This window comes from Nycticebus coucang, chromosome 2 (assembly GCF_027406575.1).
Source record: "Nycticebus coucang isolate mNycCou1 chromosome 2, mNycCou1.pri, whole genome shotgun sequence".
Classification (NCBI taxonomy): Eukaryota; Metazoa; Chordata; class Mammalia; order Primates; family Lorisidae; genus Nycticebus; species Nycticebus coucang.
In genome coordinates, this window is record NC_069781.1 from 88,880,370 (window position 1) to 88,908,296 (window position 27,927).

At 34.3% G+C, this 27,927-nt stretch overlaps 1 protein-coding gene across 3 annotated transcripts in view; it reads left to right on the forward strand.

Annotated features, from left to right (window-relative positions):
- VPS13A (vacuolar protein sorting 13 homolog A) overlaps nt 1-27,927 on the forward strand; it is a 229,239-nt gene that overhangs the window by 169,141 nt on the left and 32,171 nt on the right. For all 3 annotated transcript variants that reach the window (XM_053575672.1, XM_053575663.1, XM_053575681.1), the window contains exons 53-67: nt 1,198-1,327; nt 6,301-6,533; nt 10,713-10,866; nt 11,705-11,851; nt 12,055-12,136; nt 13,971-14,040; nt 14,865-14,970; nt 18,273-18,386; nt 19,740-19,885; nt 21,085-21,166; nt 22,413-22,526; nt 23,411-23,486; nt 23,573-23,736; nt 24,049-24,094; nt 24,203-24,326. In XM_053575672.1, coding sequence (XP_053431647.1) covers nt 1,198-1,327; nt 6,301-6,533; nt 10,713-10,866; nt 11,705-11,851; nt 12,055-12,136; nt 13,971-14,040; nt 14,865-14,970; nt 18,273-18,386; nt 19,740-19,885; nt 21,085-21,166; nt 22,413-22,526; nt 23,411-23,486; nt 23,573-23,736; nt 24,049-24,094; nt 24,203-24,326 — 1,788 coding nt within the window. The remainder of the gene's footprint in view (nt 1-1,197; nt 1,328-6,300; nt 6,534-10,712; nt 10,867-11,704; nt 11,852-12,054; nt 12,137-13,970; nt 14,041-14,864; nt 14,971-18,272; nt 18,387-19,739; nt 19,886-21,084; nt 21,167-22,412; nt 22,527-23,410; nt 23,487-23,572; nt 23,737-24,048; nt 24,095-24,202; nt 24,327-27,927) is intronic.

Here is a 27,927-nt window from a genome sequence, read left to right on the forward strand (position 1 = left end):
ATTATTTGTGATTCTTTGCCTTTTTTTGGTAATATAGATTATTTTCATCTAAAGATTTTTTAAAAATCATTTGTTTTTGTTTCTGTTCTAGATAATAATATTTTTGTTCTTGAATATTTGATGCATTTTAAATCAATTCAGTATCTACTAACATGCCCGTAGAAAATTTGGAATTTTTTTGGAATTTTTAATATTTTCTTCAATCTCTTTTCAAATTTCCACCTCCTTGTGAATATAATTTGGGGTTACTGACTCAGGTTAATATAAAATGCTTTTTTTAATATGTATTATTTTAGTAAAGGCTCTTTTGGTATTTGCATTGATTTATGTTACCAAAAAGTTGACTTTGCAGTATGGCTTTTTGACATTCAACATAATATAACGTGTAAGATCAGCATTTTTATTTCTTTAAGGATAACTATGATTTTCATAGATGTTTATGGGTTTTTATCCCCTCTGTTTTCTTACAAAGGTATGTCTTGGATGTTACTCTGTTTTTATTAACGTTATCTGATACTCAATAAGATCTTTTAATCTGCAGGGTAAGCAACTTAAGCTCAGAAAAGCTACATTTTATTATTTAGTTTATAACTTTTATAACTTTTGTATTGTTTTTTCTTTCTAAGAATCTTTTTCTGTGAGTTGATAGAATTTCTTCCCATGTGTTGGGATTTTAAAATGGATTTTAAAAATAATGGAGGTATGTTTTCGCTACAGTAAGATCAATACTTAGAAAAGGGTTATCAATAAAATCTCTTAGAATTAGTATAGATAGGATAAAGTACTCGGAATACTTTTTTATGTAATTAATTTGTATTAAAAAATTGACAAAGTATGTTTAAAGACTTTGAAGACCTTTATTTCCTGAGTGGAACAAATACAGGCAATCTCTGGGTTACAAACAAAATAGGTTCATAGGTTTGTTCTTTGAATTTGTATCATTACATTTACTCTTTTCATAAGTACAAGTTGTTAAGTAAGTCGGACGTTTGTAACTGGGGTCTGCCTATGTTTTCTAAGTAGAAAAATAATGAGAAATAGTCATTACAGAATTGTATAAAGAAAAACTTTTAATCTGGTTTAACTAGAACTATTACTCAGTTCATGAACTAAGAATCAATGAGGCGTTAATTTTGGACTCTTTGTACACCTGTGTACTTGTATTTAATTTAATGTATATTTTTCTACTTATGTCAGTTCTCTCAGTGAAATAGAAGATTCCCTCCCTCCTGGAAAAGCAGTGTTTTATACGTGGGCTGATCCAGTGGGTTCTCGAAAGCTGAAGTGGAAGTGTGGAAAAAGCCAAGGAGAAGTAACACAAAAGGATGTAAGTACTGGGTTGATTATTATGGTGTTTGCAGCAGCCTTTTTTAAGTTTGTGTTGTTGTTTTCCTCAGCCGTCCTCATTTTAAGGACTGTTGTGGCTATACTTCTAAAAAATTTCCAAAACTTTTTAAAAGCAGTATTCAAGCCTTAATCAAAAATTTTCGAACCTGGAAGTAGTATTGCTACCCATTATTTGCTTCTACTGTGTTATGAAGTTTAAAGCTATGTTTAGAGAAGTGCTTTCAGCATTTACTTGATAAACATATTCACTCATTCACAATTGTATTAGTGCATTTAGCTTCTGGAATGAACACCTAAGGATCCACTGAGTTAACTAAGAAGAATTTATTTCTCGGTGACAAGCTATGATGATGAAGTTATATATAAACATTTTACATTGACATTTTAAATAACTTTCAGAAATTATTTTGTTAATTTTTTTTTTTTTTGTCCTTCAAAATTCATCTTAATTTCACCCTAACCTCATGTGTTTTTTCTTACTATTCTTCCAGCCTATCAATAGTCCAGGGGTTCTCGTTCTTAGTTTAGTGGGGAAAATGAACATTTCATTATTGTATATTTTTGCTAAGTGGTCTTTAGATGTTTTTTAAAATAAATCCCCTGTATCAAAGTAAAGCAGTTGCTTTCTATTCTTGGTTTGTTAGAACGTGTATGTGTGTTAGTCTTAAGTATATATAAATGAATTAGTGTTGAATTTTTATTAAATGCTTTTTATTTTTATCTATTAAAAATGATTGTATACTTTCGGATTTTATCTTATTTTAGGATGAATTGATTGATTTTTAAATATTAGGACAATATCTCATTTCTGGAATTGATTTGCAAATGATTTAAGTCTTTTGCTACTTATTTATGAGAAAAATTGGCCTGTAATTTTCCTATCTTATACCTTTCTGAGTTTTTATCTGGAGGTAATACTGACTTCTTAAAATTTTCGGGAAGTACTTAAAAATTTTCTCATTTTGTGGAAGAGTTTAGGTAAGACTAATATGGTTTCTTCCTTGAATATTTGTTAGAATTCACCAGTGAAGCCAAACCATTTTAGCCTATAGTTGTCTTTGTAGGAAGGTTATGTGTTTTTTGTTTTGTTTTTCAGAAAAACTATTGTTTTCTTTCTTTTTTCCTTTTTTTTTTCTGGGATAGAAGTCTCACTCTGTCTTTTAGGGTAGAGTACAGTGATGTCATCCTGCCTTTCTGCTACCTCAAACTCCTGGCTTCAAACAGTGCTTTCCTCTTGGCCTCTGAAAGTGCTGGCGTTAACAGACATAAGCCACTGTACTCTACTTGTTTTGTGTTTTTGTGATTTCATTTACACCTGTGTTTTCAGTTTCACCAATTTCTGCTCTAATCTGTATTATATTCTTTTATTTCATATTTCTTTGGGTTTATTTTGATATTTTTTTTTAAACTCTTGAGATGAAAACTCTTATTAGTTTAGGCTGCCATAACAAAATACCACAGACTGGGTGGCTAAAGCAACAGAAATCTGTTTCTCAGAGTTTTAGAGGCTGAACGTCTAAGATCAGAGTGCTAGCATGATCAAATTCTGGCTTGCAGATGACTGTCTCCCTTCTGTGTTCTCCCATGGCATGAGGGAACAAGGAGCACAAGCTCTCCGGTATCTCTAATGACACACTAATCTTCTTGGATCAGAGTCCCACCCTTATGACCTTACGTAACCTTAATACTTTGATAAAGACTTCACAGTCACATTGAGGATTGGGTCAACATAGGAATTTTAGGAAGAAACAGTTCAGTTCATAGCAAATGCCTAAATCATCATTTTTCACATTTTCACTTCTTATTCGAAGTCACTTAAAGTTACAAATTTTCCTTCAAAAACAGCATGATTTTTATCTTATTGCCTGTTACTTTTTTAAAATGCGGGAATTTTATAGTTATCTTTGTCAAATTCTAGCTTAATTCTACTGTGATCTAAGAACATACTCTGATTCATTCTTTTGAAATTTATTGAGATTGACTTTGTGGGCCAGCATGTCATGTAGTCAAATTTAGTGTTTCATAGATATATGAAAAGAATATATATTGTACACCTTTTAGTTACAATGTTCTGTACGTGTAGTTTGCTCATTTGTTAATTGTTGTTTAAATCTGTCATTAATTTGTTTGCTTGTTAGTTACTGTGAAAGCTGAGTTAAAAATCTCCCATTATAATCGAAGATTTATGCTTTTCTCCTTTTTGTTCTAATTTTGACTTTTATACTTTTTGAAACTGTGTGATTAGGTGGTTACAAATTTAGAATTGTTATATCTTCCTAGTAGGTTGATCCTTTTATCAGTATGTAATGTTACAGTGTCCACCATGGTATTTTTTAGGCCTAAACACTTATGCTTTGTAAACTATTATACCATTAGCCACAGTTTGCACCTGCCTATTCAGAAAGAGACATGTCAAGAAACAACAAGCTAGCAGGGAGTGTCAGGCATTCCTCTTGAGGGGAAATGGATAGAAAAGTCCCCATCACAGTTTAGGAGGTACTCTCTTTGGTTACTGCAAATGACAGGTTTTATGTGAGGAAACAAGGTTCACTTGGATGTGGTAAAAGCCACCCTAACTTAGAAATCTCTACTTTATAAAATCAAAAACAACCTGAAGGCATATACAAGCATATATACGAGAAGAACCCTAAAGCTACAGCTTCCTACCATGTTACATGTATTCCTGACTTAAAACCTGCTGTAAATTACTACGTATACCACCTATCAGTAATGTAAAGAGAGGCTTTAGAACCCTTTAATTCTATTTACTCTCTTCCATTTAATACACTATTGTGTATTTTATTTCTAAATAGATAATAATTTCCATACGATGTATTATTGTTTTCACACTAGCAATTTAAATTCACCCATATATTTCCTTTTCTTGCTCCTTCTCATTTCTTCCTGAATCTTTATGCTTCCATTTGGGTTCATATTCTCTTCTCTTTAGTATTTTTTTAGTGTGAATTTATAGCTGACAAAGTCTCTTTGATTTTTTTTTTTGTTTGTTTTTTGGTAGGTTATTTTTGTTGGATGTCAAATTTCAGAATTGGCACTTTTGTTTTTTCCTCTAATGTCTTTCATGATTTCTTCTTTTCATTACTTTTCAGCAATTTTATTACGATGTTCTTAGGTATGGTTTTCTCTATATTCTTTACTTATTATACTTCTTAAAATAGTGACTTGAAGTCTTTGGTTTAGAAATTTCTCAGGCATTGTATCTTCAAATGTAGTTTGTGCTTGTTTTTCCTTCTTTACTTTAGGACTCCACAGTTACATAGATGTAGGTTTTTGTACAGTGTCTCTTAATGACTTTAATGTGGTTTTAATATATTGCTTCATCTTTTTCTCTTCATCCTTTTTTCTGATCTGTCTTCCACTCTACATCCCTTGCTATGTCTGATCTGGTCTTAAACTTATCCATTGAGTTCTTAATTTCAGTTACTGAAATTATCAGTTGTAGGATTTCTGTTCTAGAAATTTTTGTTCCTAAGTTCTGTATCTAACCACATAATTCCTTGATGTATTAGTCCTGGCTCCTTTAAAACCAAGAGTACCCAGCTAGACAATTCCCATATCTGGATTTCTTGTGGATGTTTTAATATTTTCTCTTTTTTTCTTAGTTTTCCCTCAGATCTGTTCTTTGTGCATATCTATTTTTTATTATGCTGTATGTGGTATGTGAAATTTTTTAGAGATAATTTAGGGCTCTGTATGATGTTCCTTTTGCTTCAGTCCATCTTGGATCACATTCTTTTGCCATTGGTTAATTTCTTCCGTAGAATTTCCTTGGGTGAGTCTCTGTTGATGATGAGCTATAATAATTTTCATTCTTCTATAAGTATCTTTATTTTTGCATACTTTTCTTCAATGAAATATTTTTGCTGAGTAAAGAATTACTATTACTAATGTTACTATTAACATTTTGATGATATTTTCTATTGTCTTCCAGTGATGCTATTGAGAAGTCCAGTTTGGATTCTTTCTTTAAAATTGTATTTAAGGGGAATGCCTATAATTGGCTTAACTTTAATTGTTTATTCATAATTATTACATTTATTCAGAAAAATATTGTTTTAATATAAAAATATTATTCATTCGATCTATTGATCAATACTTTTGCATATTTCTGTCAAGGTAGTGAGTTAAAAATTGTAAAGATAAATATGACATTCAATGCAAGATATTAGGAAGACTTTAGAATTATTAAGAAATAAGTTCGTTTTCTTCTTCCTCAATGTATTTTAGTACTATATATTTTATTTTAGAAAGTATTGTAACACAACCATTCCTAGATAATGATTTTATGGTATCAACTTCAAATTTTAATTTTTGTGGATTGTAACATGAATTCTTATCATATATTAAGAGTTTCTATCACTGAGAATATTCCTTACCTAGAAATTTATGCCTGACTGTTAATTATGAGAACTTGCTGTTTTTGTCTTGTCAAGACCTTGATAGCAGCACAGTGTTGTACAAGGGCTTCCGACAGAATTAATTCCATGATGAGTATCCATGGTTTGTAGAGCATGCAATTGAGATAATCTGATTTTTTCCCCTATTTGATTCAGCTCTATAAGGAAATATAAATTTCAGACTAAAACAATTTTTAACACGTGTCACATTGTGGTAGTCTTAGAATAAAGCACAAAAAATACTGTGTTAATGATAAAGCCCACTACTGTGTTAGATTTTATTAAAATGAAAACAGTTGACCTGTCTTCCTAATTAGTAACTTATAATAGTAGTGGTAGTAAGTAACATCAAATGATGTCAATAAAGTAAATTTTCAAGTATTATACAAATAATTCATTTAGGGGTCACTAATCCTATGAAGTAGGTGCCATTAATACTCTCTTTGTAAAAATGTGAAATTTAGATTTTGTGTTTCTCAGGACAAAACTCTAATTTTTTTTTTTTTTTTTTTTTTTTTTGGTGGTTTTGTTTTAGGATATGATGACTCCTATAGATTTGGGGAAAAAGACCATTTATTTAGTGTCATTCTTTGAAGGCTTACAGCGCATTATTTTATTCACTGAAGATCCAAGGGTATTTAAAGTAACATACGAAAGTGAGAAAGCAGAGTTAGCAGAACAAGAAATTGTATTGGCATTACAAGATGTTGGAATTTCTCTTGTCAACAATTACACAAAGCAAGAAGTAGCCTATATAGGCATTACAAGGTTAGATGCATTCAGTTTTGGATAAAAGTAAATGATCAGTTTTTAATCATTAAGAAATAATTATTGTAAAATCTGAAATGACTTAGTTTAAATTTTGTGCTTTGACTATTTGTTGATACTAGGATAATGCTAATTTAAAAGTGGATTTGAGATCTTTCTTGTCTTTTGAGATAAAATATGTCAAAAATCAAACATGTAAATCCCTTATATTGTTGATCCTACTTCTCTAAAAAGTTATATTTATCCAGCTTATGAAAAGTATACTTTATTTGGCATGTCATAAGAAATGCTTAATTGTCCGATGTCATCTGCCATAGTATAGGATATACTATAGATTCTCCATAAATAGTCACTGGAGAATTCTAATTTAACTTTAGCATTTTAAGATTCTAATAAAGTAATATTATATTTATCATAACTCATATAAGACATTTCTCCATATGCCCTTGTTACTCATATTTATAAACACACTTAAGTTGAAATTAATTTACATGTATTAGTACATAATGTGAGAGTATTTTTTCCAGTCTATATAACCAGTGTAATGTACTTTTAATTCTTTACTTGGGTTAAACTCCTGGATATATGTGTTAGTACATTAATCTACAAATCCCCTGACCTCTCATCAAATGGAATTAATGAATTTTAAAAATCTATTTTCTTAAAAATTTGTGTTCTTAAAAAATCTTAAGTTTTTGTTTAAATAAGAACAAACAGATTTTAAGACTGTTAAACCTATTAAATGTTATCTCCTATGCTAAATGTTAATGCAAGGATGAGTAATACATGCTCTCTACCTTTCTATTAAGTGAATATAAATTTTATATAGAGTAAATAAGTAGAATACTTAAACAACTTAAATTTAACTCAATTTAAATACTTAAATGGAAGAATAAAGTAATTCCAGAATGTGGATAGATTTTTTTTAATTTTGTATTTATTTTATTTTGTCTTTCCGCAATTTGATTTCAATATAATTGTATTTCTTCCTTTGATACTCTACTATTTTGCCCTCTGTGTCTCCTCAAGTTCCCATTCTGTGAGCTCACTACCTTGCATCTCATTTTGCTAAGAAAATTGAAGCAATCAAATGCAAACTTCCACAGACTCACCTTACCCTCCTAGTATCACACCTTCCTGCCTACCAGCATTTGCACCCCCATCCTACTCTGCCAGACTTGCCCACGGTTGCAGTAGATATATCATACGTGCACCTATTTAGATGTAGTTTTCTACTTTTGTGCTGCATTTTATTTCCTTTTACCTACTTAAGGATAGCAGCCCTCTTCTTCCTCTCACCTAGGGCAACAACTTCTGTCTCTCTACTGGATTCTTTCCCTCACCATTATTTCTCTCAACTTAAGTTTTCTTGAGCCTACTTTCCTTACTACCTACTGCTCATCTCTTTGTTTCCATTTACTCCTTAAATATCTTTTCTATTCTAAAAAAGTTTAAGATATTCACTATTCTCCATTTCTTTTTAAACCACTTTTTTAACCACTCCAGTTTTGCTTTCAGTACACTATGAACCTGGTCTTGACAAGATTACGAATGACCACTGTGGCGCAAGGTCCAATACAGAATTATCAGTTTTCACTTTAATTTGTAGCGTTTAACACAGATCTTCCTAAATGAAGTTTCTTTTTCTTTTTCTTTTCTTTTCTTTTTTTGAGACAAGAGCCTCACTCTGCCGCCCTGCATAGAGTGCCGTGGCATCGTAGCTCCCAGTAACCTCAAATTCTTGGGCTTAAGCAATGCTCTTGCCTCAGCCTCCCAAGTAGCTGGGACTACAGGCGCCTGCCACAACGCCCGGCTATTTTTAGAGATAGGGTCTTGCTCTTGCCCAGGCTAGTCTCAAAGCCATGAGCTCAGGCAACCCACCAGCCTCGGCCTCCCAGAGTGCTAGGATTACAGGTGTGAGCCACTGCACCCAGCCTGTATAAAGTTTCTTTCCCTTAACTTCCAGAATCCCTCCCTGTCCTACTTTTCTTCCTTTCTTAATACTCAGTCTCATTCACTGTTTCTTTTTTCTGCTGTTTATATTGAGTGCCTTGAGGCACTTAGACCTTAAGGTGTCCCCTTCTCTTGTCTATTTCAGTTTTATGATTTCAAATACTACATATACATGGGTCATAACGGCAGTTTTAAGATACACAAAAATGAAGAAATATAAAATCCATGCAGACAGAAACAAGGAAGCCCTCCGAGCAATACCAGTAAACTAAAGCAAGTCAAAACTTATACAGGTGAATCAGAAAGGATGCAGTCCGACTGTGTTTCTTGGAAGTGGAATAATGAACCATAACACAGTCTGTCCCAAAACGTTTGTAATGACCTGTGTATGACAGAAATTTCTCTGTCTCTCTCTCTACATATATATGAAATATATACGTGTGAAATATATGTATACAAACGTATTATATATAATTTTTTGCCATACTTGTCATCTGAACTCCCAACCTGTATATCCAACTGCCTGTGCAAAATCTCTGTTTAGATACTTCAGAGACTTCTTCACCTTCATGTCTATAACACCAAACTTTTAATTTCTTCTTTCTTCTTTCCAAATCTTGCATTCCTATCAGAATTAATCACAACTAACTTCTAGTTGCACAAGCCCAAAACTTTGGGATTCTCTTTGTTTCCTCTCTTTATCTTATACCTCATATCTAGTCCATCAAGAAGTTCTGTGCTGGCTCTATCTTCAGAACGCACATAGAATCTGACCACTTTTTTCTTTTTCTTTCTTTCTTTTTTTTTTTTTTTTTTAGAGAGTGTTGCACTTTGTTGCCCTTGGTAGAGTGCCTTGGCGTCACAGCTCACAGCAACATATTGCTCTTGGGCTTAGGCCAAGAGAAATGATGATTGATATTTACATCAATTCTCTTGCCTCGGCCACCAAGTAGCTGGGACTACAGGTGCCCACCACCAATGCCCAGCTATTTATTGTTGTGGCAGTTTGGCTGGGACTGGGTTCGAACCCACCACCTTTGGCATATGGGGCTGGCATCCTACTCACTGAGCCACAGGTGCCGCCTCTTTTTTTTTTTTTTTAAAGACCGGCTCCCACTCTGTTGCCCAGACTGTAGTACAGTGGTATGATTATAGCTCACTGCAGCATGAACTTCTGGGTTCGTATTATCCTCCCAAGTAGCTAAGACTATATAGGTGTACATTACTAGAATGGCTAATTTTGAAAAATTTTTTGTAGAGAGAGAGGGTCTTGCTGTGTTGCCCAAGCTAACATCACACTCCTGTGCTCCATCAGTCCTCCTTTCTCAGCCTTCCAAAGTGCTGGGATTATAAGTGTGAGCCACAATGTTCAGCCCCGACCATTTTATTATTATCTCTTAATACTCTCGTCAGAGCCATCATCATTTCTCAGTAGCTCACTACATTAAATTCCTAACAAGTGTTCCTTTTTTTTCCTTGACCCGTTTTTTCTTTCACCCCACCCCAACCCACATTGTATTCTTAACTAAGTATAAGTCAGGTCAGTGGTTATAATCTTCTTTTAACCATTCCATGGTTCTTCATCTTACTCAGAACAGAACTGAGAATATTTACAGTGGCCTACAATGCCTGCAATATTTGTCCTCCTATGGTATGTCATACTTTATCGTCTGCTTTTCATGCCAGCCTCCTATTCTCCCTCATATACTATGGGTGTGCTCCTGCTTTAGGATCTTTGCTACAGCTGATTCCCTTACCTGAGATGTTTATTCTCTTCTCTGGTAGCTGAGCTCCCACCTCTCTAAGCCCCCTGTTGACAACTGTATTGCAGCCCGATCACTTTTCATATTCCAGTTCTCCAGATCCGACTTACCCTGCCTCCTTTTTCTTCTTTCAAAAGTGTTTTCTCCTTCTGTATCTTGAAATTTACTAATTTATTTTGTAAATAAATATTTACAAAGTATTTATTGCCTCTTCCTATTTAAAATGAAGCTCCAGAATGGCAGAGACGTTCACTGATAATGTTCTTAACACCTAGAATAGTGCATGAATAGGAGACCAGTAAGTATTAGTTGAATTAATTCATGTTTTTAAATTTGGAATATGCGTCCTTGTAACTGAGACTATTGTAAAATTTTACTGAAGGTTTTGTAATTTATATAAAAACCAGTTAAAATAAAGGTGTTGATGAATTACAACTGTGATTTTTGCTTTTATGTATATAAGTTCTGATGTCATTTGGGAGACAAAGCCCAAGAAGAAGGCAAGACGGAAGCCCATGAGTGTGAAGCACACTGACAAGTTAGAGAAAGAATTTAAGGAATATACTGAATCTTCACCTTCAGAAGATAAGATCGTTGAGTTGGATGCTAACATTCCGGTAATTTTTTTGTATTTAAGACTTAAATATTTTAATAGTTTTAAATATTTCAATAACATTAAGTACTGATGTGAAGTTTGAATTTTTATTTGTTGTAGTTCAGTGTACCACTAGTTAATTTTAAGGAAAATACGTCTTCCTTAAAAAGCAAATTGAACATAATTAATCCTACTGTACATCGTTTGTATATAAAATATCAGGAAACCAAACTTTCTCTTAAGGTGCTAGATGCTAATGATTTGTTCTTTGGGTAAATGAGAAACAAAAAATTTTTTACTTATATATACTTTATTTTTTAAAAAAATCATTTTTTTCTTTATGAAATTTTAATACAGTAAATTTTAGTAAATTTTTATAAAAAGTGTTTATAGGCAAGATATAAAGGTTATGTAAATATTTTTGTGAATTTTATGAATACGGAATATAAAGATCTGAATCTAAATGTAATCAAGTATTTAGTCTATTCTTTTAATAAGTATTATCTTTAAGATTTTTTTTTTTTTTAGAGACAGCCTCTTACTTTGTCACCCTCAGTAGAGTGCTGTGACATCACAGCTCACAACAACCTTCAGCTCTTGGTCTTAAGTGATTCTCTTGTCTCAGCCTCCCTAGTAACTGGGACTACAGGTGCCCGCCACAACACCCGGCAATTTTTTTGTTTGCAGTTTGGCTGGGGCCGGGTTTGAACCCTCCACCCTTGGTATATGGGGCCGGCACCCTACTTACTGAGCCACAGACGCCATCCTATTATTATCTTTAAGTTTTTTGGTATAACTTTCTAATCAATTGTGAATAAAAGAAATTATTTTTTGTTTGGGGGTGGGTATTTTTTTTCTAGGTTCGCTTAACACCTAGTGGTAATAACATGAAAATTCTGCAGCCACATGTGATAGCTTTACGGAGAAATTATCTTCCAGCATTAAATGTGGAATATAGCACATCTGCACATCAGTCATCATTTAGAATTCAGATTTACAGAATACAGGTAAGTCTTTCTGGAAAATGCAGACAAAACTGTCTTCTAAAGGAATAAGGTAAAAAAAAAAAAGCTATTTTCCCATGGTCTGCTTTTGGTACTTCAATTCCAGTGTTGGGCTAGATATTTTTATTCCATTTCTTAAATCCTGTTATTCTAGTTAGGTTGTATAATAACCTACTAATATACTGACTTGTTTTTTATTTTCTTAGATCCAAAATCAGATACATGGTGCTATATTTCCATTTGTGTTTTATCCTATTAAACCTCCAAAGTCGGTCACCATGGATTCAGGTTTGTTTTTATTTTTATATTGCCATAAAAACAGTTGTATTAGCTATTTGGTTTATTTTACTATAAAAATCTAAAATGAAACCACCCTCATGTTTAGTTTCTGTAGGGTCTTTGGAAAATTAAACTGCTTAAGACCAGTGAGTACTATACTCAGCTAACTTAAAAAAAAAAAAAAAAAAAAAACTTTCAAGGGAATTCTGGCGATTAATCATAAATATTTATTTAAATTTTTTAAAGTATTAATTTAAAAAACAGATTACTATAGTCCCCTGATTTAAAAACCGTTGAGACATTTGAATAAAGGCTAAGGAAGTTCAAATCATCACAGTTTCTAATTGCAGAAACTGTCCTTTGTTCTCTAAGTAAGAATAACTGGGCCATGCCCTGTAGCTCACACCTGTAATACTAGCACTCTGGGAGGCCAAGGCTGATGAATTAATTATGCTCAGGAGTCTGGACCAGCCTAAGCAGGAGTGAGATTCTGTCTTTACAAAAAATAGGACAAACTATTCCCATGGGGTGGCGCATGCCTGTAGTCCCAGCTACTTGGGAGGCTGAGGCAAGAGGGTGGCTTGAACCCCAGGGCAAGGCACTCTACCCAGGGTGACAGAGTGAGACTCTATCTCAAAAAAAAAAAGAATAACAAGTTTTTTCTTGTACCCATTTCTTTTGCCTTCTGCTTTCTCCTTGCTTGCCTATCCCTCTTCCCTGCACTTTTTCTTCTCTCCCTACTGCCCTATTTCACTTCCCTCTCCTCTTGCTTTCTCACCCCACCCCCAGTCACTGCTTCTGAACTATCTTGGGTGTATATATATATATATTATAACTTCTTTATAATCGGTTTGAAATCTCTTTGACCAGTGTATGTGCTGAAGCCTCTCTCCTAGAAGTCTAGCATAAGTCTTCAGATTCTGTTTTCATAAAGTTTCTCTGATGATTATAATTCATTCTTCTAGTTTAAAATCACGAATTTATAGGGTTAGTTATCTTTGTAAAGTGAATGCAGATAATTAAAAAGAACAATCCTGGAGTTTGAAATTAACATTGTAATAGATCTTGCCAATTTTACTTTTTTGTTTTGTTTTGTTTATTAAGATAGAGTCTCACTTTGTCACCCTCTGTAGAATACTATGGCATCATAGCTCACAGTGACCTCAAACTCTTAGGCTCAAGAGATCCTCTTGCCTCAGCCTCCCAAGTAGCTGGGACTACAGGCACTGCCACAATGCTTGGTTATTTTTTTTATTTATTTTTTTTTTTTGTAGAGACAGAGTCTCACTGTACCGCCCTCTGGTAGAGTGCCATGGCCTCACACAGCTCACAGCAACCTCCAACTCCTGGGCTTAAGCGATTCTCTTGCCTCAGCCTCCCGAGCAGCTGGGACTACAGGCGCCCGCCACAACGCCCGGCTATTTTTTGGTTGCAGTTTGGCTGGGGCTGGGTTTGAACCCGTCACCCTCGGTATATGGGACCGGCGCCTTACCGACTGAGCCACAGGCGCCACCAATGCTTGGTTATTTTTTAGAGATGGCATCTCATTCTTGCTCAGGCTGGTCTTGAACTCCTAAACTCAGGGGATCTACCCTCCTAAGCCTCGTAAAGTGCTAGGATTACAGGTGTGAGCTACTGTACGCAGCCCAATTTTAGTACTGACACTCATCATTTAGTAAGTGATTTAATTTTCCATTGTGATATATATTAAATTACAAGAAAAAATGCTTGTCTTTATGCCAGCATTGCATGGGGCTGAAGGAAAAAAAATTTTAAAAAGAAAGAAAATGCTTATCTTTTGCTTAAAGCATCATGGGAATAATTATATTTATAACCTTAACAGCACCAAAGCCCTTTACAGATGTCAGTATTGTCATGAGGTCTGCAGGACATTCCCAGATATCACGTATTAAGTAAGTGCCTTAATACATTTCTTGTGTGTTTAATGTTTTGACTTAAATGTATAAATTATTTCTACTTTTTAAAAATAAATTTTAGATAAGTTGAAATTTAAACATAAAATTATAAAGGTGAAAAATACATCGCTTATCCTATAATCTTGGCAAGTCAGAAAACTCTGGATGAAATATATATAGGTATTTCCAATAGTTTCTGAATTTGTAGTGTTTTATTATTCTCCTTTATGTGTAGTTCTCACTTTTAAATTGTCTACAATCACATATGTTGTTTATAAAAAGGTAGAAAATAATATTTTCATATGCACTCACTACCCATTCTGAGGAATAGAACATGAACAGAAACATCCATCTATGTGATAATACCTATCACATTTCTTCTACCTTATCACTGAGATAAACTATCTTTATTTCCTTGCTTTTTACTTTCAATTTTTTACTAAATTTAAAAGAATATTTCAAGCTTTAAATAGACTCCTGGGACTTGAGTGTGTTTTTTAAATTCAACTTTTTTATTTACCAGTTTTGTTGTATATAGCTGTAGTTTATTCATTTTGTACATAGCTATAGTTTATTCATGATCATGGATATATAATACTCTATGATTATATGTCACAGTTTATATATCCATTTCCTCTCTGGCCATTTTTATATTTTGAGCTTGTTTCTATTATAAATAATACTGCTGTGATTTATTTACTCACCTAAAAAAATCCTATTTCAAAGTTCTAATATTTATCTAGTAACTTTTTCCTCATCTTATTTGCTTAATGCAGTTACATTGATTTTTTTTTTTTAATGTTTTTTACTTTGTAATACAGATATTTCAAAGTGTTGATTCAAGAAATGGATCTAAGGTTAGACCTTGGGTTTGTCTATGCTTTAGCAGATCTCATGACAGAAGCTGAGGTGACTGAAAAAACAGAGGTAAGACCGAAAATAATAATATTTGATGGGGAGAATTCAGGAAAGAGGAAAACTTTAAAAAATGAAATCATTATATATTTTTAAGTTACTTACTGGTTTTGTTCCATTTTTAAAATACAACCAAAAATTTTTATTCTTTCACTGGGGGTGGTGGCTCACACCTGTAACCCTAGCACTCTGGGAGGCTAAGGCAGGTGGATTGCCTGAGTTTAGGATTTGAGGTCAGCCTCAGCAAGAGACCCTGTCTCTAAAAATAGTTGGGCGCTGTGGCAGGTGCCTGTAGTCTCAGCTATGTGGGAGGCGTTTGAGCTGTGAGCTCTGACAGTATAGCACTCTACCAAAGGTGCCAAAGTGAGATTCTGTCTCGGAAAATAAAAAAATTATTGTTTCCTTGTGAACACCTTGTTAGAAATTATGTTTTCAAATGCTTGAAGGTGGAAAGAAAACAAGTAAAATTGCCTTGTTGAGTTAGCAAATATAAAGAAGCGTTTAGGGCCAGTAGTAGGGAGAAAAGGATAATTACATTCATATCACTTTTTTCATCTTTTATTTTCCTGGGTTACTTTTGCTTTGCTTTTGTTAATAATTTAGAAATGCTGGGTATGACCAAGATACGTAGTAAGAGAATGAATAAAGCAAATTAAAAGGTGGTATCTTGGTGACAAGAGACTGTAAAATCTTAGTGATAGAGTAGATCAAATATGGTCTCTTTTTAACTTTTCCTCATAGAAATAATTCTTAATATAAGGAAAAATTTCATGCATGAAGACAAGATCAAGATAATAGTAGTTCAAGTTCATTGAAGCATAGTGCCCATACTGTATGCTTTTTGCTAATTAAAAGTATACAGTTCAGTAACTTGTAATACAGAATTGTACAGCTATCACAATTAACCTAATTCCAGAATATTTTCATCACCCCTACGTAGAAATTGCTCTAATCTTATGTAATTGCTGATGTACCTTCTGCCTCTTTAAGTTTTCTATTCTGAACATTTCATGCAAATAGAATCCTATATTGAGGTCTTTCATGAGAACTTTTTTCCCTCGGGATAGTTATTTTCATGGTTCATTCATACTGTGGTATATATCATTCCATTTTATGGTCAAGTAATATTCTGTTATGTGGATAGACCACATTTTGTTTATCCATGCATTAGTTAATGTACATTTAGATTGTTCCCATGTTTTGGCTGTCATGAATGATGTTTTTATGAATATTATGCACAAGTTTTATGGGGACATACGTTTTTATTTCTCTTGGATATATATACCTAGGAATGGACTTACAAACCTATGTTTGATCATTTTAGAACTGTCAGACAGGTTTCCAAAGTAACTCCACCAGAGTATATGAGGGTTCTGATTTCTTCATATTATTGTCAACACTTGCTATTATTGTTCTTTGATTCAGGCCATTCTGATAGGTGCGAAATTGTTTTTCATTGCAATTTTGATTTGCAGTTATCTGGTGACTAATGGTGTTGAGCATCTTTTGATGTGTTAATTGGCCATATAAAAGTTCTTTATATATTCTGGATATAAGTCCTTTACCAGACATGTGATTTTCAAATATTTCCTCTCATTCTGTGTATTGTGTTTCCTCTCATTCCGTGTGTTATCTTTTGAAGCCCAAAAGTTTTTTTTTTTTTTTATTAAATCACAGCTGTGTACATTGATATAATCATGAGGCATCATTCACTAACTTCACAGACCGTTTACCCAGTTTCACATATACCCCTTGTAAGATGCACCGCTGGTATAATCCCACCAATCCCCTTCCCTCTACCCACCTCTCCTCTCCCTCCCCTCCCTTTCCCCCTTCCCCCTATTCTTAGGTTGTAACTGGGTTATAGCTTTCATGTGAAAACCCTAAATTAGTTTCATAGTAGGGCTGAGTCCATTGGGTACTTTTTCTTCCATTCTTGAGATACTTTACTAAGAAGAATATGTTCCAGCTCCATCCATGTAAACATGAAAGAGGTGAAGTCTCCATCTTTCTTTAAGGCTGCATAATATTCCATGGTGTACATATACCACAATTTATTAATCCATTCGTGGATCGATGGGAAGCCCAAAAGTTTTTAATATTAATGAAATCCAGATCATTTTTTCTACTGTTTCACATGGGTTTAGTGTCTTTCAGTGAATCCAGGGTCATTAATTCTTATGTTCTGAGAGTACTTTTAAGTTTTACCTCATAGAATTAGGTCTTGGACCCCTTTTGAGTTCATTTTATTTGTGGTATGAAGTGTAAGTCTGAATTATTCTTTTGCTGTATCTCTCCACTTGTTCTGGTATCATTTCCTGAAAAGACTATTTATTATTCCTCATGAAGTATTTTTGGCCCTCTTGTTGAAAATCAGTTAACAATACACACATAGTTCTATTCTGTTGATCTATGCCAGCGGTTCTCAACCTGTGGGTCGCGACCCCTTTTAACTGTATTAAAGGTTCACGGCATTATGAAGGTTGAGAACCCCTGATCTATGCATTTTTCCTTGTGCATACCACACTGTCTTAATTATTGTTGCCAGTAGTTTTGAAATTGGGAAGTGTGAATCCTTCTATTTTGTTCTTTTCTCAAGATTGTTTGAGCTACTCTGAGTCCCTTGCAATTCCATATGTATTTCAGAAGATGTTCTGAAAGGGATTGTGTTGAATGAATTGATTAATTGGAGGGGTTTTGCCATCTTCATAGTATTCAGTCTTCCGGTCCTTGAACATGACCTGTTTCCTCATTTATGTGGATTTTTAATTTCTTTTAAAAATGTTGCATGGTTTTCAGAGTATAAACCATGAATTTTCTTTGTTAAATATATTCTGAAGTATTTTATTCTTATAGCTTTATGAATGTAATTGTTTTGTAATTTCATTTTTGGATTGTTCATGCTAGTATATGGAAATAGAATTGATTTTCTTATATTCAGCGAAACCACTAGATCTCTTAATGGAAAATTATTTTCAGTGCCACCTTTTTATTATATTATTGGTAAGACTGTTACCGTAATGCTACAAGTATATGATTGTGTTTAAAGAAACAAATATTTCCAAGAAAGCATTAATGTAATGATTTCATGGCATTTTAAAATAAAATTTATAGTTACATGAAGAAAATAATGGTCTAATATCAACATTGCTCATGATTGGAAAGTACTGCCTCAGAAGGGAAACGAATAAACTGTTATGGAAGAATCTGGATATGATAGACATGTTTCCACAAAGTGTGAACTGTTGGTTTAAATATCTCATGCAAATAGGTTCCCTCATTTTTTTTTTTAATATTTTGTGTTCCTTTTATAGGTTGACCTTTTTCACAAAGATATAGAGGCTTTTGAAGAAGAATATAAAACAGTTTCCTTCGAAGATCAATCACAAGTCAGTCTCTATGAATATTTTCATATATCTCCTATCAAGGTATGGGAAAAATAAGTTTTATTTTCCTTTATAATGTAGGTAATAGCACATTGATCCATTTGGGAGGAATATAACATTTAAGTTATGTTCTTTAATAGTTTATGGAATCATGGTTTTAAAATCACAAATATAAATAAATAACAAAGGAATAATCCTCATAATAGTTTTTCACTATGTGGAACCATCTATAGCACAGATTACATGTTTATAATTTGGCCTAACATTATTTTGCTTTGATTTTTTTTTTCTTAAGCTCTTTGGTGACAATTTCCAAAATTTTGTGATGATATGTATGTTAGTTCTAAATTAACTCATAAAGTAATCTTGATTTAATAACTAAAGATTAAATGTAATGAAATCTAAGTTTTTAATGCAAAATGTCTGAGTTAATTAAAGAAAGTTATTGCACAACCATATGTACAGAATGTGTATGCAATACAGTGCAAAAAAGCTTTTTAACTGGCTTCATCCCACTGACTTAAATAGGTGAAACATACACTTTTGGAGGTACAGATGCTCTTCAGTTTACAATGGTCAATATTCATTGTGTTGAAAATCTTGTAAGTTGAAATGCATTTAATGCACCTAACCTACCAGACATCGTAGCTTACCTACCCTACCTTAAACATTCATGAAACATTTATATTAGCCCACATTTGGACAGAATCGTCTAATATAAATATTCTAATCGAGTTATAAAGAATTTTGAATCAAAATAAGTACATTTTCTCCCGAATGCATATTGCTTTCATACCATTGTAAAGTTGAAAAATCCTAAGTTGAACCATCATTAACATGAGGACTGTATGTGTTTGAGTTACTTTGAACAGCTTCAGCTTCTAGACCAGTGGTTCTCAGTAAGACACTATTCAGTGTCAGGACCCTTTAATATAGTTCTTCATGTTGTGAAGAACCCAATCATAAAATTATTTTCGTTGCCACTCCATAACTGTAATTTTGCTACTGTTATGAAACGTAATGTGAATATCTGATATGCAAGATGTATTTAGGTGACCCCTGTGAAAGGGTCGTTCGACCCCCAAAGGGGTCACGACCCACAGGTTGAGAACCACTGTTCTAGACTGTTAATGTTACTAGCAGATATGTAGAAACTAATATTTTCTTAGGTTTACAGAAGAGTAGAATTGAACCAAATATCATATGATTTTAAACTGTTTTATTTAAAATTTAATCATATAACTATGTTAGATTTTAAATTTCCTTTATGTTTCCACTTAATAATTTTGTTATTTATGGTTTAGTGAATTTAAAAGGAAATTAATTTTTAGAAAACGTTAAAATTGTCAACATGAAGAAAGTACTTTTAAATATTTATCTTTTTTATCTCTTTAGTTGCATTTGAGTGTTTCACTGAGTTCGGGCAGAGAAGAAACTAAGGATTCACATAAGGATGAAGGACTGATTCCAGTTCATTCTTTAAATCTTTTGCTGAAAAGTATTGGTGCCACTCTTACAGATGTACAAGATGTAGTTTTTAAGTATGTTTCAAATCTTTAAATTGATAAAAAGTCTATGCTATATTTACCTAAAAATTTTGTAGATGAAAAAGTGTGAATTATATTGCAGATCATTTGCAAATGTGGTTTTTGCCTTTAAATAGACTATAAACAACACCAAGTATATTACCTGATAATCCTTAATTACTAAATTATAGAATAATTAGTAAATAATTTCCTTAAGACAAAGTAACATAAACCCTTCAAGTTTTTGCATTTTAGAAGATCTTTTTTTACCTAGGGAAGGACTCCTAAGATGTGTATGCTCTAAAAGTATGGTGATTAAAAGATAAGGCTTTGAAGCCAATCGGATCAACACTCTTCAAAGCATAGGCAACTAGAACAGAATGAATGAAATAATTGGGAAAATAATTGAAAAGGATCGGTTTTAATATTATAGTCAAAAACTTATGTTTTAGTATGACTCATAATGTGATCTAATAGACTATTTATCTAACTGAAGAGACTTAAAGTCTGGGTTGAGACTTTAGGATGCCAAATGCTATAGGTAGTATCTATCACTGATTATTAAGTACAATAGTAAGAATTAGTTACTCCAATAAGAAGTAACTCTGAACCTAGATAAGGTTATGTAAGTGTCAAATAAAAGAATATAGCTTTGATGACAGCAGGAATAGGATGAAATTTCTAATCTTGCTGCTGTCATCTTCAACAACAGGAACATAAAGCTTTTCAATTAGTGGGATCAGGTATATACTGTGAGTGGGTTGTAAGTTAGCTGATGTTGACTTCTCAGCTCTCAGCCCACAAAGCAGGACCTGGCCATTCTTGAGCCATTCTCTTCTGTTTACCTCAGTGGGTTGAACATTTTCTTTGTGGGCCATGATAGGATAGAGTTGGGAAATACAGTCCTAGTGGTCCATGAATTGGATCCAAGAGGTCTCTGAATGCCCTAAATTATATGAAAATTATGTATATGTTGGTGACTTTTGTGGAGATGAGAACTATAGCTTTTATCAGATTCTTAGAGGAGTCTTTGACTAGAATGTATGGAGATCCATGTTAAACAAGTAGATTTTCTGATTGACATGGGAAAATGTACTAAAAAGAAAAATTTGAAGAAAAAATTCTAAAGAAAATAAAGCCACTCATTAATATGAAAAGCACTTTCTTGCTCTATACACATGCATACCCATACATGTATTTATATATTTTTTCAGGCTTGCATTTTTTGAACTCAACTATCAGTTCCATACAACATCCGAACTGCAGTCTGAAGTAATAAGACACTATTCGAAACAGGTTTGTCTAAGATTATTTTACAAAAGGACGATGATATAGACTAATGAAAACTTATGTGTCTGTACATGTATAATGTAGAATTGTCACAGAGTAAAGAGCCTTTTTTTTTTTTTTTTTTTTTTTTGTGGTTTTTGGCCGGGGCTAGGTTTGAACCCGCCACCTCTGGCATATGGGACTGGCGCCCTACTCCTTGAGCCACAGGCGCCGCTCTGAAGAGCCATTTTTTAAATTTTAAAGCATTTACCCCTCTCAGAATTGTAGAAAGAAATTGAGTTCAACCACTATTTCAGTTTTTTTGTTGTTACAGTTATTATCCACTGACAGCGATTTTTTCCGGCTCCGTGCTGGATTTTTCTTTGTTTATTAAAGAAATAAACAAATCTTTAGTAAAATATTAACAAAGTGATTTATCACATTTAGTTTAAAAATGGGTTCAAGGAAAACTATTAGTAACCAGTGAAAACAGAATTTTTTTGATTTAACTAGTTGTTGAGTTAGCTACATATATTATTTTAATGGATTTTTTTCTATCTCTACAAAGACTCCTGTGTTTTATGATACAACTTGCAGGGCATCTGAGATAGCTGTGGTATAGCAGACAGATCATAGAGCCTGACTCCAGGGATATGGGTTTGGGTCTGTCTTTTGTTGTATACCTACTATGTGACTTTTGAGGTACCATTTGACCTGTATGTTTCTCCAGTTATCACCAAGTGATAGTAGTAATAGCAACTGTCACAGATAATCATAAAAGTGAAAGTATTTTAAATATTCTAGCACTTTATGTGAATATAGCATCATATTATTTCTAATAGTATAATGTCAAATTACTTTTTAAAAACTAAGAATAGTGATAATAAGTTGATACAGTTAAGGTATTAAAATTACTGTTAAATGTGTTAGCCAGAGGGGCAGCGCCTGTGGCTCAGTGAGTGGGGCACTGGCCCCATATACCAAGGGTGGCGGGTTCAAACCGGCCCTGGCCAAACTGCAACAAAAAATAGCCGGGCATTGTGGCAGATGCCTGTAGTCACAGCTACTTGGGAGGCTGAGGCAAGAGAATCACCTAAGCCCAAGAGCTGGAGGTTGCTGTGAGCTGTGATGCCACGGCACTCTCCCGAGGGCGACAAAGTTAGACTCTGTCTCTAAAAAAAAAAAAAAAAGATGTTAGCCAGAGAAAAATAATCCATAAGAATAAATTAGGTCTAATTACCTGAATTTATTAATGTTCATATTTTATTTTTAGGCCATTAAACAAATGTATGTACTCATTCTTGGACTTGATGTTTTGGGAAATCCCTTTGGCTTAATCAGAGAATTTTCTGAAGGTGTAGAAGCATTTTTTTATGAGCCTTACCAGGTAAAATATTTATACTTGTTTAGTATCTCATACTAATACTTTCAAGATAATATATTTCTGTTATTAACTTGAGTTGTAGGTATAGTAGCTTTGGGGAGATACACGAAAGGACCTTATTTTGCAGCAAATAAGGGTAATAGGTTTGGGGAAGGTTTGAGGGAAATTTTTACCTTTTCCCTCAAAATTTAAACTGAAGATTTTGTTAAGATATATTAAATTTCAAGTGTTCAGTTGGAAGGTCAAAGACTATAATAGAAATAAGATTGGCAGGTACAGGCAGTCTTGTTTCACACAATAGTATGGAACTGTAAAAATAATCTTGCAAACTGACAGACACCATGCCAAGCAATCTTAGTAACCAATGAGAAAAATTAGGAATGTTTATATGTCCCTTAAAATTTACTGTCAAAAAAATCTCTCGGCTCGGTGCCCATAGCTCAGTGAGTAGGGCACCAGCCACATAACACTAGGGCTGGCGGGTTTGAGCCCAGCCTGGACCTGCTAAACAACAATGACAACTACAGCCAAAAAATAGCCGGGCATTGTGGCAGGCCCCTGTAGTCCCAGCTACTCAGGAGGCTGAGGCAAGAGAATCGCTTAAGCCCAGAGTTGGAGGTTGATGTGAACTGTGACTCCATGGCACTCTACCCAAGGGCAACATAATGACATTCTGTCTCAAATTAAAAAAAAAAAAAAAAAATCTCTTGTACTTCCACTTATAAATGTATAGGACAATACCAAATAAATTAAAAGTAACATTTATTACAATTTAAAACATTAGAAGCATTAAGGGATGTTAAAGTGTTTATTTCTTTTATTAAAACTTGTCACAATCACCTTTACAAGTGAATTTAAATTAATTTATTAATTCTTTGGCCTTTTAGGGAGCCATCCAGGGTCCTGAAGAGTTTGTGGAAGGAATGGCACTAGGACTTAAGGCACTAGTTGGGGGAGCTGTTGGTAAGAAACAGAGTGTCTACCAAGTATTATTCTGCTGGAAAGTAATGTCTTGTTGATTTTACTAAAGATACTATAATTTCTTTTAGGTGGTTTAGCTGGTGCTGCCTCCAAAATCACTGGTGCTATGGCTAAAGGGGTAGCAGCTATGACTATGGATGAAGACTACCAACAGAAAAGAAGAGAAGCTATGAATAAGCAACCAGCTGGTTTTAGAGAAGGCATCACTCGTGGAGGAAAAGGCTTAGTTTCTGTAAGAAATTTCACAAGATTGTGAGCATTTTAGGAAATATCTTTGAAACCTATATTTTTTAAATAAGCCACTAAGCATATAACTCTTACTTTTAAAATTATTATTTGGATATTTTAAGAACTGTGGTTGTTGGCATATAAAATATGTTAATAGTTTCCAAAAACATTCTATTTAAATAAAATACTTAAAACAATATGTTGATTCTTATGGTATATAAAAACCCAAGTATTGCATGTTTTGTATAAGCAAGACTTGGTTCTTTTAGGCTTCATATTGAAAGTATGATAAGTTTTCAATTGTGCTTCCCTCTAGGGTTTTGTAAGTGGCATAACAGGAATTGTTACAAAGCCAATCAAAGGCAAGTATAGTGGTTCTTTTGAGTGGTTTACGTTACCAAGTCTTTCTTTAGTTGATTCTGTTCTCATCTTGAATCTGTGGTTTAAAACTTTATCTGTTTTCTTCCCAGGGGCTCAGAAAGAAGGAGCAGCTGGGTTCTTTAAAGGTGTGGGGAAAGGTCTAGTCGGAGCAGTAGCGAGGCCAACAGGAGGCATCATAGACATGGCCAGCAGCACATTTCAAGGAATAAAAAGGTGAATTTTCTTTGTAATGTATGAGCAAAATGCTTAAGCCATGAGAAATGAAATATATCTGTTGTTTGGCTATAGGCACTTAGTTATTATCTGAGTTTTATGCTGCTGTAACATACCACAGACTGAGTAACTTATAATGAACATAAATGTACTGAACCAGTGAACATTTATGTTCACTAGAAATTCTTTAGATCTCGAGGCCAAATCTAGCTAGGCACTTCTTGCTATATCATCCCATGACAAAGGAACAAAGAGAGGATGAGAGAGAAAGGAAAGGGAATTAAACTTGCCCTTTTAGACAGACCCCACACTGTATGAGCAGCACTAATCCATTCATAAGGACAGATGCTCATGGCCGAAGTATCTCTCATTGGACCCTGCCTCCTAACATGAAGAGGTGAAGTTTCCAGTATCTGCTTTCAAGGAGACACATTTAAACCATAGCAGTTGCGAATACTATAACATAGCAGATTGCATATAATCTTTTTAATTACTTTTGATATTTAAGTTGCTGTCATTGTATTATTTCAACTTTATAGAGTTCTCCTTTATTATTCAGCAAGCTTTTCAGCTTGCTGCATGTCAATTACAAAATTAGCAAATATACTTGTCTCCATTTTTGAGAAATAAAGAATAGTATTTCATATTCCTTAGTGCAAACTCAGTTTGTCTTCATGCTTCCTTTATGATCTTATTTTTTTATAAAACTAGTATAGTGGTCCTCCTTATCCACAGGGGATATGATATGTTTCAAGACCCCGAGTAGATGCCTAAAACCACAGATAGTACTAACCCTTTATATGCTATGTTTTTGTTTGTTTTTTTTTTTGAGACAGAGTGTCACTATGTTACCTTTTAGTAGAGTGCCGTAGCATCACAGCTCACAGCAACCTCAAACTCTTGGGCTTATGCGATTCTCTTCCCTCAGCCTCCCAAATAGATGGGACTACAGGTGCCCACCACAACACCCAGCTAATTTTTGTTACAGTCGCCATTGTGGTTTAGCAGGTCTGGGTCGGGCTTGAACCCGCCAGCCTCAGTGTATGTGGCAGGCACCCTACTTATTGAGCTATGGGCGCCCACGCCTATATGCTATGTTTTTTCCCATATGTACATACCTATGATGAAATTTAATTTTAAATTAGACCCAGTAAGAGATTAATAACAATAATAAGAAATTAGAACATTTATAACAATATGCTGTAGTGAAAGTAAAAGTAAAATCAGGATGACTTGAACACAAGCACTATAATACCCCACCAGTCAGTCTGATAATGAAGGTGGCTACTAAATGACTAATGGACCGGTAGCACATAGTGTGGATGTGCTAGACAAAAGGAGGTTCGTATCCCAGGATTGACGAAACAGGATGCCATGGGATTTCATCACATACTCAGAACGGCATGCAAGTTAAAAGTAATGAAATGTTAATTTTTGGAATTTCCCATTTAATGTTTTTAGACCATGAGTGAAAAAATAGAACCAAAGATAAAGGGAGACTACTATATCTGTCCATTTTCTCTTTGTTTGTGCAGGTAGTTTTAATACACATTCCTTTTTCCTCAAAATTAAATTTAGCTTAAGACTGAAATTTATTAGTTTTATTATTGTTACCTCTGTCCTAGAAATTTGGACAGATTTCACATACACTAGATGATGAAATTAATGCTAATGAGACCTAACTTAAAAAGTTGTGAGTATCTTCCTAAATTTTTTCCTCGTATTTTCTCTTGCTTCCTACTCTAGCAGGATAAGTATTGTCAAGATATGAACTGTTCCTCCTACTAGTTATCATAATTAGGTGTTTCTGTTTGACATTTAGAATTAATATGGGGAGGAAGAGGTCAGTCTCCTTACCTATAATTTAGTTTTATAGCTATAATATGTTGTCATGATTTAAGAAGCTCAAAAATCAATGTACCATAAGGAGTTCAAGACATAAAAGCTTCTGCCAAAAGTTGCTAGAATTACCTTCTATTTATCTAAAACCCTCTGCCCCATTACATTACTTGTATTGATTGAGAACAAAATAAAACGTAATTTAGAAGAATTCATAAAAACTAAGAACTATTAAAAATGTACTTAGACGTTGAAAACAAAAAGGAATGGGTTATAAGAATCAAAGGTGAAAATATAAGCTGGTGGGTAAATCTAACTGAGCTATGTGAAAACAACATTGGAACCAAATTATTAAATAATAAAATACAATTTGGGAATGGAATATTTGGCATTAAGCATTCTAATGTCATATATTTGTGAAAAGGATATAGTTTCATGTCTTAGGTCTAAATTAAATCTTGTATTATCCATCCTGAGTTAATTTCTGTATGTGGTGAGAGGTGCACATCTAGTTTCAGCCTTTTACAGGTGTTGCCATGGTTCTTTTGCTGGTTTCTTCTCATTTGAGTTTTCTCCTCCCAGATCAGGGCTAATAAGTTTTTAGGGTACCTGTTCACCTTTGCTGGGAACTCTCCTATTTAGTTAAAAGTAAGGTTAACTGGTTTCTGGGTGGTACTTTTGTGTCCGACTCTGGAATGTTGACCTGGCAGGGGCGGGGTGGGTGCAGTGAGCCCCTGTAGTCCAACTATTCTATTTTGTCCCATTCCCCTGTGATTGCCATAGCTATGGTGCTAGATGATCTTCATGCAGGGTTGTTCCTCAGATTGTTGTTGAAAATTCCAGTTGGGAGCTGAGTGAGACACTGTCCATGGAGGTTGGCATTGTCCAAGCAGAGGAATGCTCTGATTGGGGTCTCCCCACAGAGCTGAAATATGCATTTGGGTAAAGCTGTCCAGGCAGTGGTCATGGGCAACTGAGCTGTGGGCATTTCCTTAAAGCACTAGCTGTAATGGCAGCTTAAGGCTGGTGGGTCCCTGACAGAACAATAGACCCCAGAGTGGTTTTACCAGCTCAGTAGCAGTCCCATTCTGCTTTTAATTTGCAGGATTTATTCATATGTATGTACTTACATATATGGATACATTATGTAGTAATCTCGTAATATTTGTTGAATGTGTGGTATTTGTTGAGTGAATGAACATGTGAACCATTCTCACCTATGACCATAAAAAAGTTAAATAAAATATTCCTATACTAAATTCATTAGTGCATATATATGTTTAAAATAATACATACAGAAGTTTACAAATTCCCAAGAGCTGAGTCACCAGGGAGAGGACCCTGCGTGTGCATCCTTGTGGTCTCCTTGAGAAACTTGTTCTCCTGGACTTCACCCTTCCCAGATTTATGGGTTTTTTTGATATATCCTGAGTGCCAGTCTTTTGTCAGGGTCAGTATTGCCAACTCTCCCTTGAAATTGCTAACAAGAAGAGACCAGAGGTCACCTCCAGAAGAGCTGCACCGCGACCCGTGATCGGCACCAGCCCAGACCTCCAGAAGAGCTGCACTATGACCGGCGATGAGCGGCCACCCGAACCCCGGTAAGAGCTGCGCAGCGACCCACGACCCATGATCGGCACCCATCCGGACCCTGGTACAAGCTGCGCCACAAGCCACGACCAACGCCTGCCCAGACTTCCGTACAAACGGCACCGCAACCCGCACCCAATGCCCCGCGCCCGCCGGGCCTCCGCACGACCTG